At 42.2% G+C, this 16774-nt stretch overlaps 2 protein-coding genes across 5 annotated transcripts in view; both read right to left on the reverse strand.

Annotated features, from left to right (window-relative positions):
- The window catches only part of acot7 (acyl-CoA thioesterase 7), a 67304-nt gene extending 59920 nt beyond the window's left edge, over window positions 1-7384 (reverse strand). For 2 of the 4 annotated variants that reach the window (XM_061682227.1, XM_061682220.1), the window contains exons 1-3: window positions 7251-7384; window positions 7052-7125; window positions 1164-1281 (exon numbers count right to left, since the gene is read on the reverse strand). In XM_061682227.1, the coding sequence (XP_061538211.1) occupies window positions 1164-1281; window positions 7052-7101 (168 nt within the window). In that variant the 5' untranslated portion in view covers window positions 7102-7125; window positions 7251-7384. Of the gene's footprint in view, window positions 1-1163; window positions 1282-2125; window positions 2283-7051; window positions 7126-7250 lie in introns of those variants that run through there. The other 2 variants (XM_061682211.1, XM_061682204.1) reach the window with 1 other exon arrangement.
- A 1071-nt stretch (window positions 7385-8455) lies between these two features.
- Window positions 8456-9347, reverse strand: LOC133408510 (transcription factor HES-2-like). Its single transcript, XM_061687544.1, has 4 exons — window positions 9258-9347; window positions 9063-9158; window positions 8858-8945; window positions 8456-8769 (listed from the first exon to the last, which is right to left on the reverse strand). Exons 1-4 carry the CDS (start codon window positions 9345-9347, stop codon window positions 8456-8458), a joined length of 588 nt encoding a protein of 195 aa, XP_061543528.1.
- Between the last annotated feature and the right edge of the window lie 7427 nt (window positions 9348-16774).

A 16774-nucleotide genomic window follows, 5' to 3' on the forward strand; every position in this document is an offset into this window, starting at 1 on the left:
TTAAACACTGTATATATTCAAATACTGTATATCGCAATTCACATCTGAAAGGAGACAAAAGTGTAAGACATCATCAGAATGTTGTTGAAGGAAAGACAAGAATCAAATGATGTGACAAAGCAGAATTTGTTAAATGGGTGAAAGGTAAAGCAAAACAAAATCTTCAAACCAATGTTTACATTTTGATATCCATCCATTTTCTGTACCGCTTATCCTCCCGAGGGTCACGGGCGTACTGGAGCCTATGCCAGCTCTCTTCGGGCGAGAGGCGGGGTACACCCTGAACTGCTCACCAGCCAATCGCAGGGCAGATATAAAAAAACAACCCTCTGCACTCACATGCACACCTACGGGCAATTTAGAGTCTTCAGTCAACCTACTATGCATTTTGTTTTTGGGATGTGGGAGGACACCGGAGTACCTGGAGAAAACCCACGCAGGCACGGGGAGAACAGGCGGTGCCAGATTTGAACCCAGGTCCTCAGAACTGTGAGGCAGATGTGCTAACCAGTCGTCCACCGTGCCGCCTTTTGATATCATTTTCTAAATTCATTTTTTTACATTAAAAATGGGGAGAAAATAATGATTATGGTGGAAATTAAGGTGTGGAAAAAAACAAATGCAAAATGGGATGTGTGTGAAGATCATTATTTAGTTCAGCATTCTGTAAGAATGCAGTCAGAATGTGATGGACCAGGAGGGAACGTAGTGGCATCTGCGTCAGACCACAGGCCGAAACGTAGAGTGCCTTTAAGCCTGCAGGGCTCAGCAGCCCCGTCCCCCCACGGCCCATCACAGATACTGTGATAGACCAGGTAAAAGATTTGCAAGACAGGGCTGCCGTGACCGCCGATAACATATTGCAAACTTATCCTACCAGTCACAATTGAAACTCATCTTCAAAATAGTAGGATTTATGTTTTTACTCAGAGTAGCCCAACATAGTTTATGAAACCTAATTCAATTTGAAATAGCTAAAGTAGTGCACTACATATACAGTTTTAATTCCACAAAATTTTCTGAAATTCTTGATCTTTGCAAAAACCAAGATGCATGTATTTTTTACATACTGTACATAACGGGAGGATAGTTTTGTGATGTTTACATTCTCCTGCGGTAAAAGGAAAACATTTAGTCCAATCAACAGGGTTGTAACCTCTCACCTCATTCTGTGTGTTACAGTGTCGCGTGCTGATAATGCATCCGGCTTCCTCGATCATCTTCAGGATGTTGCCACCGTGCACGTTACCGACAATGTTGGCATCATCGGGCCGCATGATCCTGCAGGAAGAGATGGAGTTAGTACAGGTGGTGTGCAGTGTGGATTATTCTCTGTGGCAGGTTAAATAGGAAAAAATGACACCCAGGTAAGAATGTAATGTTGATTTTATTTTATTTTTTAAAGAACAAAGTCACAAGAAAAACGATATGCGTTGAATGTGACGCTGATAGAAAAACCAAAGTCACTAAAACAATGTCTGCTGAATACTGTTGGAGGCTATCAGTGAATATACCCGATATGATATGTAATGTGGTGCATTGTGTCTTGCACAATCTATAAGTATGGCATCATTATCTTTACAGCACTTTTATTTAATGTAAGTAGATTGTAGTCAAAATCGGAAACAAAGTAATCAAAATGCAATAAATAAAAAAGGGTATAGCAAGGTATTGTAATTTGAATGCCCTTTAAATGGTTAAATCGTGTTCAATGTCTACAAGTTTCTGTCATTACTTTTTCCTGTTTGAGGCGTTTCCCAGTTTATGACTCATCTTCTTCCCAAATGTCAAACCACATGTCCTGGCCTTCTAACAGGTCATAAAAAAACAAGAAAATCCACATCTTGATACCATAAGGTGCCAAATGAGTCACGTTTATCATCTGACTGACTGGTCCTTGTTTTATGAATGACTGAGGACAAAATGACTCATTGTTAGTCACAGCAACAAAGTTGGCATAACTATGCACCACCGTCGAGAACCGAGCAGCTTGTCACAATGTTGACATTTCTATGGTATGTCCTTTAATTGTGAAAAGATGCTTTCAAAATATGCTCCCTTGAATGATATGACAGTCACACTGCAAACAAATATACTATCATAAATGAAGTATTTTGTAAACTACCTGCAGAGCTCGTATTTCAAGTCTGATGTCTTCTCCGCTTCATAGGGTAGAAACTTTCTCGGGGGCCTGAAGCAGCGCATCTTCCCAAACTGACCTTCTCTCTCTCTATGTCTTTCACCAAGCCACTTACTTGCCTTCTGGATGCCTTCTGCATCCAAATCTGATATTTGAGGTTGTGATGTCGGTATGGTCTCCATCACGACAGGTCAGACTGGATTAGAACACGCCCGCTGATGCAGCGATAAGACACCAAGCTGACAATAACTGTGACTTACAGTCAGTGTCGTGTGCCGTGGCTGAAAAGGCAATCCTAGGAACTTCTGTTACTTCTGTCAAGGAGCTAATGTCTCCGTAGTACAAGTGAGAACTGACTATGCAAAACCCACTTTAAACCACTTAAATATTTAGTTAAAAGTTGTTGTTTTTTTAATTCATAACAGCAATGATATTCTATGCATTCATGTTTTTTCTTTTGTGAAATACCCTAAGATTCCACAAGATGCCGCCAAAGCTGTGTCTAGTAAGAAAGTAGTTCAACAATGGGTGTCAAGGAACTATGTTAAAGCGAAAAATCTTGACTGGGAACTGTACGTCGGGGAAGAGCTAAATTAGCCTGGGTTGTTTAGGGAATACGTTACAAGAGAGTATCACCACATGTGCATGTACAGCATTCAGATAATTTATAGGCATAGAAAGCAAACTATTTTGTGACTTCATTAATGAGTCGGGTAGCAGATCTGCCTTAAAGTCTGAGGTTCCAGTTTGGAATCTCATCTTGAGCCCTCCTGTGTGGAGTTTGCGTGTTCTCCCAGTGCTGGGTTTTCTGTGGGTACTCCGGCATCCTCTCACATTCCCAAAACATGCCTCTTAGGTTAGTTGAAGACTACATTTTATATAGGTGTTAATGTGAGTGGCGGCACGTTGACCGACTGGTTAGCACATCTGCCTCACAGTTTTGAGGAACCAGGTTCAACTCCGGCCTCACCTGTGTGGCGTTTGCATGTTCTCCCCGTGCCTGTGTGGGTTTTCTCCAGGTACTCTGGTTTCCTCCCACATCCCCAAAACCTGCGGTTGGTTAATTGAAGGCTCTAAATTTCCCGTAGGTGTGAATGTGAGTGCGAATGGTTCTTTGTTTACACAGTGGGTACGGAAAGTATTCAGACCACCTTAAACTTTTAACTCTGTTATATTGCAGCCATTTGCTAAAATCATTTAAGTTCTTTTTTTTTCCTCAATGTACACACAGCACCCCATTTTGACAGAAAAAAACAAATTGTTGACATTTTTGCAGATTTATTGAAAAAGAAAAACTGAAATATCACACAAAGTATTCAGACCCTTTGCTGTGCCACTCATATTTAACTCGGGTGCTGTCCATTTCTTCTAATCATCCTTGAGATGGTTCTACACCTTCATTGGAGTCCAGTTGTGTTTGATTATACTGATTGGACTTGATTAGGAAAGCCACACCCCTGTCTATACAGGCCACAGTGGCCTCCATAATCCTTAAATGGAAGACGTTTGGGACGACCAGAACCCTTCCTAGAGCTGGCCGTCTGGCCAAACTGAGCAATCGGGGGAGAAGAGCCTTGGTGAGAGAGGTAAAGAAGAACCCAAAGATCACTGTGGCTGAGCTCCAGAGATGCAGTCGTGAGATGGGAGAAAGTTCCAGAAAGTCAACCATCACTGCAGCCCTCCACCAGTCGGGGCTTTATGGCAGAGTGGCAATACACATGAAATCCCGTATGGAGTTTGCTTAAAAAAAAAACACCTGAAGGACTCCAAGATGGTGAGAAATAAGATTCTCTGGTCTGATGAGACCAAGATGGAACTTTTAGCCTTAATTCTAAGCGGTATGTGCGGAGAAAACCAGGCACTGCTCATCACCTGTCCGATACAGTCTCAACAGTCAAGCATGGTGGTGGCAGAATCATGCTGTGGGTGTGTTTTTCAGCTGCAGGGACAGGACGACTGGTTGCAATCAAAGGAAAGCGGAATGCGGCCAAGTACAGGGATATACTAGACGAAAACCTTCTCCAGAGTGCGCTGGACCTCCAACAAGACAATGACTCTAAGCACACAGCTAAAATAACAAAGGAGTGGCTTCAGAACAACCCCGTGACTGTTTTTGAATGGCCCAGCCAGAGCCCTGACTTAAACCCAATTGAGCATCTCAGGAGAGACCTGAGCATGCCTGCCACCAACATTCACCATCCAACCTGACAGAACTGGAGAGGATCTGCAAGGAGGAATGGCAGCGGATCCCCAAATCCAGGTGTGAAAAACTCATCATTCCCAAAAAGACTCATGGCTGTATTAGCTCAAAAGGGTGCTTCTACTAAATACCGAGCAAAGGGCCTGAATACTTACGGCTGTGTGATATTTCAGTTTTCTTTTTTTAATAAATCTGCAAAAATTTCAACAATTCTGTTTTTTTTCCCTGTCAATATGGGTTATTGTGTGTACATTAGTGAGTGGAAAATTAACTTAAATGATTTTAGTAAATGGCTGCAAGAGTGAAAATTTTAAGGGGGGTCTGAATATTTTCCTTCCCCATTGTGTGTGCCCTGCGATTGGCTGGCGACCAATTCAGTGGACCCGCCTCTCGCCCAGAGCCAGCTGCATGCCACGACCCTAGTGAGGATAAGCTGTATGGGAAATTGATGGATGTTCATGTGAATGCAAATGGAACTTTTAGTTTTAAAATGTGAACACAGGTGGGTAGAGTAGCCAAATATTATACTCAAATAAGAGTACGGTTACTTGAGAATCATATGACTCCAGCAAAAGTAAGAAATGCTCTGCCAAATAATTACCTTGGTACGAGTAAGAAAGCACTCAGTGGAAACAAAACTACAAATACTGAGTAAATAGTAACTTCTGATGTATTTGTTTTAATCACAACCATGAATGTCGAATAAAATAACTAAAAATGAATATGAATGTGCAAATAGATATATTCGGATATAGCTGAACAATATCACTTTATCTAAATCATAATAAATAAAGTATCTGTAAAATAACTAATGCAAATTTAGCTCCAAGAAATGGTCTTAAACGATATTGTTTCCACTTGTGAAACAGCACAATAGTGGAGGCTCACCAGGCATATAACAAAAACATGAACAAGGCTGCTGAGGATATATATCCAGTTGTAAAAGAATTTTGACCAAGATAAATCACTTTAAAAGTTTTTGCACCATTAATGTGACCATAAATTTGAACAACTCAACTGATTTACTTTTGTATCTTTTTGAGAGCGGAGGTAAAAATGAACATCTGAAATGAACTTGAATGTGATTGACTTGGACTTGACGTTTAACTTGTTGCCTTCTTGGCCGGGTCACCATTGCCAAAGAGATGTTCTGTTTTAACTGTTTTTTTTTTTTACCTGGTTAAATAAAGTTTAAATACAAAAAATAAATCGGATTGCACAAGGATGCACTCTCTCTTATAACTGGCATGTGGCTGTGTTCAGAAGTAACAGACACCATTCAAACTCATGTTTAATGGGAGTCCACACACACCTGCCACCATTTCATTTAAGTGAAAAAAAACAACACATGCATAGGGCCTTACAGAAACATGACTTGCTTTATCCACTAAAATGACTGAATGAAGAAGCTGTTTGCTGACCAGATTAATTGATAAAGGGAGGGAGGGAGAGGGAGAGAGAGAGAGAGAGAGAGAGAGAGAACAAGATGCATGTTTTACAGTTACTTGTTACCATAAAATAGGGCTAACGTTGCAATATGCACAACAACAGCAAAAACATCTCCAACTTACCGCATGGGGTTTTCTCAAGTGAGCAATGGCCTGAAATATCCAAGATTGGCCAGTGATTAAACTACGCTGCATTTTAAAGCTGTTATTTTTCGTAGTCTGTAATGTCAACACGGGTCGCGCGCGGCTGTCACGGCTCACTTTGATTGGCCCGGACATATGACTTCCTTGTGTCGTTTGATTGGTGAATTTGAGTCCTACGTCACGGTGGTAATCACAGTGGATTGGAGCAACGGCGCGTCGAAAACGAAAGTCTAAAAATGGATCGAAATGAAAATTGCAAACTCCATGTAGATTATTGTAACGGAGCAAACGTATCATTTCTTCTTAACGTAAATAGTCGAGTACAAGTAAAAAGTATGTTTCATCAAAACTACTCTTAAAAGTACAAAACATCCAAAATGTTACTTGAGGTAATGTAACGAAGTAAATGTAGCGCTCTCCATACATTTTGAGTCTTGTGTTACACACTGCTGGACATATACGTCAGAAAAAAAAGAAAAAAATATATATATATATCTTGAGATGACACAAAACTCAAATATGGGGACAATAATTAATTCTCTCATTTGACTCGTGTTTGCCCAGCAACGTCTTGTCCTGTGCTTAACATGGATGTGTGCGTGTGACAAAGGTTGTTGTGAGTCAGGCGCCTTCTGCCGGTGAACATGAGTACCACAACGCAACACAAAGACACGCCGCTGAGACAGGAAGCCCTTTCATACATGAAATTCGGTTACGTGTTTTTCCGTGAATCTATTTTCACATTCAATCAAAACGTCACCGGCACGCTTACATGGTGTCGCCATCTTGTACGTGGTTAATGTGTAATTTGTATGTCCCGGTGTCGTGCGACACGAGTGACTAAAATAAGATCGAAGGAAAAATGTTTTATCATCCAAAAACTCATCCTGTTAACATCTTCGACCACACACACAAAACCGATAACGTGGATGGAAATGGAATGCTCGTAAAACAGATAAAGCAGATTAAGCCGGCGAGTGACCTAAAGTCTCGCGACGGACGGACGCCGGCATACGTGAGTTCCCCGTATATGTTGTTCATGTGTCAAACGCCTGTCAAATAGCGAAGAAAAGTAAGAACACATCGTAATAAACATAACTAACAAAGCATCCGACCTACCTGCATAGCTGAAGGGATGATGCTTCGTCTGGAGCCTTCATCGCGGACATGATGCCGGTGAGGATGTCCTCTTCCTGATGGAGAAAAGGACATTTGTAACCAGTCGCATATATGCAGTCAACACGAAAACGTGACGAAACTGATTTTGAAAAAAAAACATATATATATATATATATATATAGCATTAAAGGTTTCTCACGAGTGGAAGGAAACACAATGTAGCGGACAAGCGATTCCGTCAAACGTATTGCGGTGTTTAGTTAGGAAATGTCACGCCAACAGCCATTTTGCTTGCATCGCTCGGATTCTTTTTGAACGAGGCAACTGTGAGCACCTGGAACGCAACCCGCCGTGCCAATAGCGGCCGCGAGAGGGCAGCAGATACCAAGGCAAAAAAGGGCAGGCGTCAGGTCACGTGGAGAAGCCTTCCTTGCCTGTAGGGGACACCAACACACAAACAAAACATTGACTCACTGAATTCATTTAAACAGACGAATTAATGAGGGGGGGGGGGGGGGTAATTTTTTGCATGAGATATTTGTGTTTTGGAGACATACCCAGTGCAAGAGACTTTATAGATAATCATATAATTAAAAATAATAATAATAATAATACACCAATGGCAGTGTCCAAGAGCGTGAGAAATGTGTTAGAAATTCATGGTAACCACACGACCTATAATAAAAAATACTTAAGAGGTGTCCTCCCTTTTGTTAACCAGCAGGTTATAGAGATTAATGGCCGTGTTTTTGAGGAAACAGTAGCCTACATTTACACTGTCGTACAAGCTGTACACGGTAACAAAGTGTCATTTCTTCAGTGTTGTGCCACGAAAAGTCAAGTTTTTACTGTACAAACAAAATTCCACAGCATGTAAACAAAGGGACAAACGAACAATAGTATACCACGACATCGCAGTTTTATTTTTTATTTTTTTTATATAAATATATATACATGATATAAATACAGACTTTGCTGCAAATAGCAAAAATAAACAAATCCCAACAGAGATACATGCAGTGACACACAATGTGTCCACAAAATCAATCTGCACAGATTCAGAACACTGAAGTCATACAGTGCAAATTCAATAATAGTGACCCTTGGGGTCTTACAGGGCTGTTTCAATAGCCCTTAATCATTCAGTCCTCAAAGAAGACCAAATTATTGAACGTAAAACATACATGCGGAGTTTGAAAAAAAAAATACGACAGTCTAGATTTGTCATCTTATACAGGACAACCGACGCGTACGCAAACGGGAAAGTATACAATACTCAGCTAAGTCGATTTAACGGATAAATGTTAAATGTATACAAGTCATGCTATATCATTCAACATGTACATGTATATCACATGCCCTAGTCGCCCCGGGGTTGGCAGGCGTTGGAACCGCTGGAATGATCTACCAGGGTCTCCACACGGTGGCGCTGTCGTGCTGCGGAGCTGACCGAGCTCTGACGGGCGACATCTCGCCTTCGGGTTTGTGGCCCCAACTGGATTTGAGGCTCAGGAGCCTCTGCTGGATGTGCGGGAAAGCCGCGGAGCTCTGTGTGCAGCACTTGCGGCAGTGCCGGGCGACCGCGGAGGCCACGGACCGCTGGAGGAAGTCGGTCACCTGCCGGGACGCGTCCCGCTCCTGCAGGCTGCTTTTGGGAAGGAGCGCAGAGACGCGCTGGAGGCAAGCTTTGTAGCCCTCTTGGTAACTGCCCGTGGAATCTGAAAGGAAAACGGCGGCGTGGGTCCGTTAGTGTCAGTGACTGTAATTGTAATCGAACTTTTTTTGTGAGTAGTGTATTTGACTCACTTTTATTTTGGACAGGGCGGGTGTCACTGAGGAACCTCACAGTCATCTCCAGGATGTCTGCTTTCTCCAACTTGGAGTAACGAGTCTTCTGCAGATGGTAAAATAGCAAATGTTACAACAAATGACCGAACCCCTTACTTTGATTATTTGACATCTAAAATTGTGATCTTTATTCATCTGACATAAAACAAAATGAAGTACTTACATCTCTGCCGGTGAAAGGAAGAATCAGCTCTTTCAAGTGGTTCAGGCTGTCGTTAATACGAGCGCGCCTTCTTTTTTCCAGCAAAGGTTTCATAGTCTGAAGACAACAAACCTAGTTACAATCAAGCACATCTATTTGTGCGAAAGAAGAAAATAATAATAATAACAATAATAATAAAATCAGGCCTCAACTCACCTTTCTGAGCTCAAGGGCCTCTTTCTTTTTGGCCGCGTTGGGCCTCTGAGAAAAGGATGCCAGGGCATCACAAGTCGTGTTTGGAGACATGTTCTTCCCTCCTTTTTAGTTCACGAGATGTGTCCCCGACAGATACCGAAGGAGATGTGTCTCTAACGGTCTGGAGCTGCGGTTTATATCCACGTCCACGGCGTCGGTACCCGTGCGTCACGGCGACGCCCCCAAGCCAACGACAAACGACGTGACTGGCCACTCATTCGAAGACAACAACGGGGGGGAGCATCACGTTTATTAATGTTCTACCATCTGTCTTCTACTCAAATCCAAGCGTGACAACTCCATTATGTGTAAGCAAAAATATATACATAATCCACATCCAGACGCCGCGCGTAAAACTCGTTGGCTCGCACACAAACACAAACGCTGCAAAAGGTTTAAACAGACGTATAGCCATTTTTAAATAGTTTCATACGTAGAACATGTAATATATGACTTTATTTGTCGTAGAAAAACATTAACATGGATTGTTAGTAGTGCGTAATTGCGCATAAACCTCTTTGTTTTGTTGCGTCATTGCGCAGAGTTTAAATACTTTCTAAAAATGAAAACAAAGCCTATCGAATGCTCATGAATATGTTGAGGTTAAACAATTGTTTTGATGATATTTCATGTTGTAAAATTAATGAATATATACAATACTGTTTGTTACTTGTGTTAATAATTATATAGTTGAGACGATGTTGACGTGTGCTCTATAATTGTATGGATGTTTGATCATTTACATATTTTTTTAACGGGTACATATATTTAATGACAATATACGTCAAATAAAAAAGTGTAGCTGTCTGGTATAGAGTGAAGCTTGGGTGCGTGCAAAATGGGGTCCACAGACAGCCAGTCCCCTGCTCCAATCCAATCCACGCTACACCAAGTAAACCCAAGCCACGCTACTTCCAAATAACATCTGCTAGTCAATTTTGACAACAATAGTTTTACATATGAGGTTTATGCAGTTCGAGCCGGAGGGGGCGAGATCTCAATACCTGTGGCGTGTTTTCTTGCGTCCTGCTGCCAACGCTGAGCTTCAACCGCGAGAGGGGGCGGTGACTAAATGTACACAAAGAAGACTGCGCCACATAAATACATTTTTTTTAAAATAAAGAAGCTCGAAATAAAAGACTGCGCCTTTGGTGCGTTTCTGTTACGTGTTGGCTCCTTCATTATTAAGTATTTATGCGTCGTGCATTTCAAAGTATGCGTCCATATACTTAAGTTTCAACTTATGATAGTATCAAACAATAACTGAAGATGTATGACTAGCCATCAGATGCCACTGCACTCAAGGGACCCACGCGTGCAGCACGCGCCACGGTGACCAGATGGCTCTCTGCCCTCTTCTAATCAAACGTCTTTCTCCCTCCCCCTCCCCATGCATGCATGCTCCATCCAGCCAGTCAACCCATCCTGCAGCAGCACCAACATCCCACACTATACAGCCGCCATCCATTCGTTTCTGAGCCACAATACGGGCACGCACACACACACATGCACACAATAGGCATTGCATTCCGTCTTTCATTTCTTGACGCGCATGACACATGATCCCCAAGCACTTTTAGCGTGGCTACATCATCTGCATGTTTCGAATATTGTGCAACTGAAATGAATCACTAATACCCCCGCGCCCCCTGTTTGGAGGCTCTGTGTTGCAATTGTCTTCTTGTGCTTGACTCTTAGCTATTTTGGCATCCAGGCATTTGAGGGATGCCTGTTTTTGCATGGATTGTACACTGGCATGGCAAAGCACAAAAAGCTCAATCTGGTAGAGGGCATGAAATGTGTTTTGTCTGGAGGAGAAAGAAAGAAACCACGAGGCAAGCAGTTTGGTGTACTTATTGCAAGGTAAAAGATCAGCTGTCCTGCACACACAAATGACACATCATGAGCCCAATGGCACAATTGCCTGTCATTTTTAATTAATGAATGTCACAATATCAACAAAAAATACCGATGAGCTTGCTAAAAATTGTGGTTTTTCTTTCTTTGTGTCTGTGTAGATGGTTAGTTAATCAGGTCACGGTAATTGGCAAAGGTTGAATCGAGGCAAGTGGAGTTTGTATGTGTATTCTTTTTTGGTTTGTTTGTTTTCTACTTGTTTTCCGAAAATGTTTAAAAAGGACACGTATGCAAACATTTGTGCAGTCAAGTCAGTATTTGTTTTGGTCCAATAAAATGTCAGAAAATGGTAACTGTAACGACTGGTTAGCACATCTGCCTCACAGTTCTGAGGACTCGGGTTCAAATCCGGCCCCTGCCTGTGTGGCGTTTGCATGTTCGCCCTGTGCCTGCATGGGTTTTCTCCGGGTACTCCGGTTTCCTCTCTCATTCCAAAAACATGCATGGAAGGTGGACTGAAGACTCTAAATTGCCCATAGGTGTGAGTGTGAGTGGTTGTTTGTTTATATGTGCCCTGCGATTGGCTGGCGACCAGTTCAGGGTGTACGCTGCCTCCCGCCCGAAGATAGCTGGGATAGGCTCCAGCACGCCCACGACCCGTGTGATGATAAGTGCAATCAAAAAGTGGCTGGTATTATTTGATTCACTTCTACAGTACTGTTTTGTCACGTTTTTCCTAGTATGACATGAAGCCATTAGATGTTTTTTTTCAGTGTATAATCAATTCTTTCATTCATTTCGTTGCGTTTCTGAGAAGGTCCCATCACCACGATGCAAAGACAAGCGCTTTGAGAGGCACACTTGCTGCACGCGCCCCTCACACTCCCGCTGGGATAGAGAAATTAATGGAGGGGAAGGGACTCGAGGGGGGTTGGGATTTTGAGGAGGGGAATGGTACCACCTCTCCTCCCATTCTCCGCCGTCGGTTAGAGTCCCCTTTTGTCTTTTCAAGTAAATTGGGCGTCTGTAACCCATCTGTGCAGGCCGGATAACAGGGAGCTTTTGTCTCTCAAAGTCCCAACACTTCACAGGAATTAAGATTTGCATACATGCTGCAGGTTTTGGGATAAAGGAGGGGGCGAGGGAAACAGGAGTAAAACGCCACCTGACTTTGTCAAAGTGTTGATGTGAGTTGGTGATTTTGTGTCCCTCGTATCATCTCCAAAACTGTAACCAGCTGGGAATGAGATCCTGCCCCAAGTGGAGAAGTTCAAGTATCTTTGGGTCTTGTTCACAAGTGAGAGAAGAATGGAGCGGGAGATCGACAGACGGATCGGTGTAGCATCTGCAGCGATGCGGACTCTGTATCCGTCTGTCGTAGTAAAGAGGGAGCTGAGCTGAAAGACAAAGCTCTCGATTTACCAATCTATCTACGTTCCTACCCTCGCCTATTGTCACAAACTGTGGGTCATGGCCGAAAAAGCAAGATTGTAGATACAAGCGCCTGAAATGAGTTTCCTCCGCAGGCTGTCCTGGGTCTCTCTTAGAGATTGGGTTCAGTCATCCAGGAGTGGATCAGAGTAGCGAGGTTTCTCATTCACATCAAGAGAAGCCAGATGAGGAGGCTCGAGCATCTCTGGTGAAGTGTTCTGGGCGCGTCCCACTGAGAAGATGCCCCGGGGATGACCCGGGACACGCTGGAGAGACTATGTCTCTCGGTTGGCTTGGGAATGCCTCAGGAACCCCCAGAAGAGCTGGACGAAATGGCTGGGGAGAGAGAAGTCTGGACTTCCCTGCTAAAGCAGCTACCCCCATGACCTAACCTTGGGTCAGCGGAAATAGATGGCTGGATGAACCGGCACAGATGTATAAAGACTGTGCCATCTTGTTGGCCGGACATTTTTCTTCTCCACAGAGCGTTACAGCCCAGTGACGGCATCAGACAAACAATTTGAAAGTCTTCTGCAAATTGGCTGATTGGAAGATGAGACGCCAAAAACATGTGATGAGATGCCAAAAACATGTGATTAACATTAAACATGAACATTAAATACTGTATTTAATGTTCAAACCGATAAACTTTTATTGGTTTTTTTTGCAAAAATTCTCTCATGTTGAATTTAATGCGTGCAGAATGGGACAAGGGTATGTTTACCACTGTGTTACATGATCTTTCCTTTTAAGAACACTCATTAAGCGTTTGGGAACTGACAACACATTGTTGAAGCTTTGTTGATGGGAGTCTTTCCCATTCTTGCTTGATGTACAACTTCAGTTGTTCAATTCTCTGGGGTCTCCTTTGTCATAGTTTGCGCTTCAGATTGCGCCATGCATTTTCAATGGCAGACAAGTCTGGACTGCTGGCTGACCAGTCTAGTACTCGAAATTTTTACTACGAAGCTACACTGTTGTAACATAACGTGCATAATGTGGCTTGGTATTGTCTTGCTGAAATAGACAGGGACGTCCCTGAAAAAGATATTGCTTGGAAGGCACCATGTGCTGATCCAAAACCTGTATGTACATTTCAGCATCAATGGTGCCTTCACAGATGTGCAAGTTAGCCATGCCATGGGCACTAACACACCCCTATACCATCACAGATGCTGGCTTTTGAAATTTGCGCTGGTCCTTGGCCTCTTTGGCCCGGAGAATACAACACTGATGATTTCCCAAAACAATTTGAAATGCGGACTCATTAGACCACAGCACACTTTTTCACTTTGTGTCAGTCCATCTCAGATGAGCTCGAGCCCAGAGAAGCCAGCAGCCTTTCTGGAAATTGTTGATATATGGCATTCACTTTGCATGGTAGAGTTTTAACTTGCTTTTGGAGCTGTAGCGACGAACTGTGTTAACTGACAATGTTTTTTTTTGTTCCTGAGTTGTTGGTTTTTTTTTTAGCTCACATGGCAATATCATTTACATAATGATGCCGCTTTTTAATGCAGTGCCACCTGAGGGATCAAAGGTAACGGGCATTCAGTGTTGGTTTCCAGCCTTGCTGCTTAAGTGCAGATTTCTCTGGATTTGCTGAATCTTTTGATGATGTTATGGATCATAGATGATGAAATCCCTAAATTCCTTGCAATTGTACTTTGAGGAACAATGTTCTGAAACTCTTTGTCTATTTTCTCACGCAGTTGTTCACAAAGTGGTCGACCTCATCCCATGCTTGCTTGTGAACCTTTCGAGCCTTTCGGGGATGCTCCTTTTATAGCCAATCATAACACCTGTTTCCAATTAACCTGTTCAGCTGTGGAATGTTCCAAACAGGTTGTCAGGTTCAAGACATTTTTCCATCACAGGTGTTGCGCATTCATCAACTTTCCCAGTCTTTTGTTGCCCCTGTCCCAGTTTTTTGGAATGTGTTGCAGGGATGAAATTGAAAACGAGACAATATTTGCAAAAAACAACAAATGTTTGAACATTAAATATCTTGTCTTTTTAGTGTACACAATTAAACATAGTTTGGAAAGTATTTGCAAATCATTGTACTGTATTCTGTTTTTTATTTACATTTTGCACAACGACACAACTTGATTGGAATTGGGGTTGGTACTTCTGTGCTTTGGGTTGTTGTTCTGCTGCATCACCCATCTTCTGTTAAGCTTCAATTTGCAGATAGACGGTCTTAAGTTCCATCCATCCATCCATTTTCTGAGCCGCTTCTCCTCACAAGGGTCGCGGGCGTTCTGGAGCCGATAAACTAGGGAAATAATTTTTCCGTAAACGATCGCAATGTATGCAGGCCCGCAGGTAGCAAACCAGTTCCCAACCATGACGCTCCTCCCACACAGCTGGGATAAGTTTGATGGTGGTGTGGTGTGACATTTTTTCACCACAGACAGCATTATGTGTTACTTCCAAACAACTCAACTGTGGTTTCATCTGTCCACACAATAGTTTGCCAGTAGCGCTATGAAACATCAATGTCCTCTTTTGCAAAGTTCAAACTTGTAAAAGTGGTTCTTGGAAAGCAAGTGTCGCTTCAAAAAAAGTATATAAAGTAGTGGCTTCCTCTGTGTACTCCAATGACATCCAATATTGTGTAATGTTTTCCTTATTTGTCAACAAAGATGTTAGCTTGTGCCAGAAATCTCTGTCACCCTTGAGCCAACACTTGGATTTTTTGCACCTCATTGAGCTTTCTGCACTGTGCTCTCGCAGTCACTTTTATAGGAAAGCCACTCCTAGGAAAGGCTCTCCATTTATGGACATATATTGTATGTCTTATCACGGACTGATGAGCATTAAGGCTTTTAGAAATACTTTTGTGACTCCGTCTAGCTTCATGCAAGTGAACAATTCTTAATTGCAGGAGTTCTGAGAGCTCTTCTTGCAAGACATGGTTCATATTGGTAAAATGTAATTGAGATTAGAAAATTCCAAAGTGGTTAATGTTTTTTTAATACAGTAGGGCAGCTATAAGCAGCACCTCCAGTCTCGTCCCATTTATTAGCTCTTGAAGAAGTCAACTTTGTCAAGGAATTCACATCTACAGTACATTTTCCAATCTGTCCTCTGAATGTTCACTTGGTGTGCCTAATAGAGACAACGTGGAGATACCGTATAGCATTGTTTGTGTGGAATTTTTCTCAAGTAGACTGGTGTTTTCTTTTTCTTTTTGCGACTTAGATGAAGATCAGATCACGTTGTACCGTATGACCAATTTATGCAGAAGTCCTAGTAATTACAAAGACTATACTTTCGTGCAACTGCATAAGGATGAATAATGTTGTCTGTCTAAAAAGATTTAGTTTTTGCACATTTGTCAAATTTTAGCCAAATTATTTTTTTTAAACGGGGGTGGTATAATTACAGTTGTTCCATAGCTGACAGCTAAATATAATATTAACAATATTAACAAAATAGTATTAGTATTAGTAATATTATATTATTTTTGTTGTTGTTTTAATTTGACATAGAAATATCACAAGCATTTAAAGTGGCACTTTATGACAAGTGTTTTGGGGCTGTGCTCGCCCAGCCATGCAGTGATCTCAGCATTCTTCCCACCGATTTGGCGGCAAGCCGCGAGGCGCCTCATGTAGCAACAATAGAGCAGCTGCTCTCAGCATCAATGGGCTCATGCAGGATGACCTGTGGCTTTATGCATTTGCCGCCTTTTCCCAACCCCACCACATACCTCATTACCTGCTCTTAATGACATCATAAAACACAAATTCTACAAAACATGATTTGTTTTGAATGAACATTTATTGACTCACCCCCCCCCCCCCCCCCCCAGTGATAAAACATCTCATACATCACATTTGCGTTGCTTTCGTCATATTTATTTAACACACAGTGTTTACAGACTATTCTTTTGCACAGACCAAAATACTTTTAAGTCCATCGTGCAAACCTCAAACTGAGTAACCCTTGGGGTTTTACAAAAGTGTTGCCAACAACCCGTGCCTTTGAAACCCCAAAGAGGATTGCAATAATAAAACGCAATAGACTATACTGCTTCTTTGGGATCTGTGCTCAATTTCTACGCAAAATGAAGCAATTGCTGACTTACATTAATTATACAGCGACTCCCAAAATCACTCCTATTCAATACGTGTGTAAAGTGGATCATCACAAAATAAATAAGGCATAAAATAAGTGTCCGT

This window comes from Phycodurus eques, chromosome 1 (assembly GCF_024500275.1).
Source record: "Phycodurus eques isolate BA_2022a chromosome 1, UOR_Pequ_1.1, whole genome shotgun sequence".
In the NCBI taxonomy this organism is placed as follows: Eukaryota; Metazoa; Chordata; class Actinopteri; order Syngnathiformes; family Syngnathidae; genus Phycodurus; species Phycodurus eques.

Excerpts from the sequence above, each read along its gene's own strand:
- LOC133408510 (XM_061687544.1), bottom strand. The coding sequence starts at position 9,347 with ATGTCTCCAAACACGACTTGTGATGCCCTGGCATCCTTTTCTCAGAGG. Across the intron at positions 8,946-9,062 it reads TTCCTTTCACCGGCAGAGAT|AAGACTCGTTACTCCAAGTT; the intron begins GTAAGTACTTCA and ends TACCATCTGCAG. Across the intron at positions 8,770-8,857 it reads CCGCCCTGTCCAAAATAAAA|ATTCCACGGGCAGTTACCAA; the intron begins GTGAGTCAAATA and ends TTTTCCTTTCAG.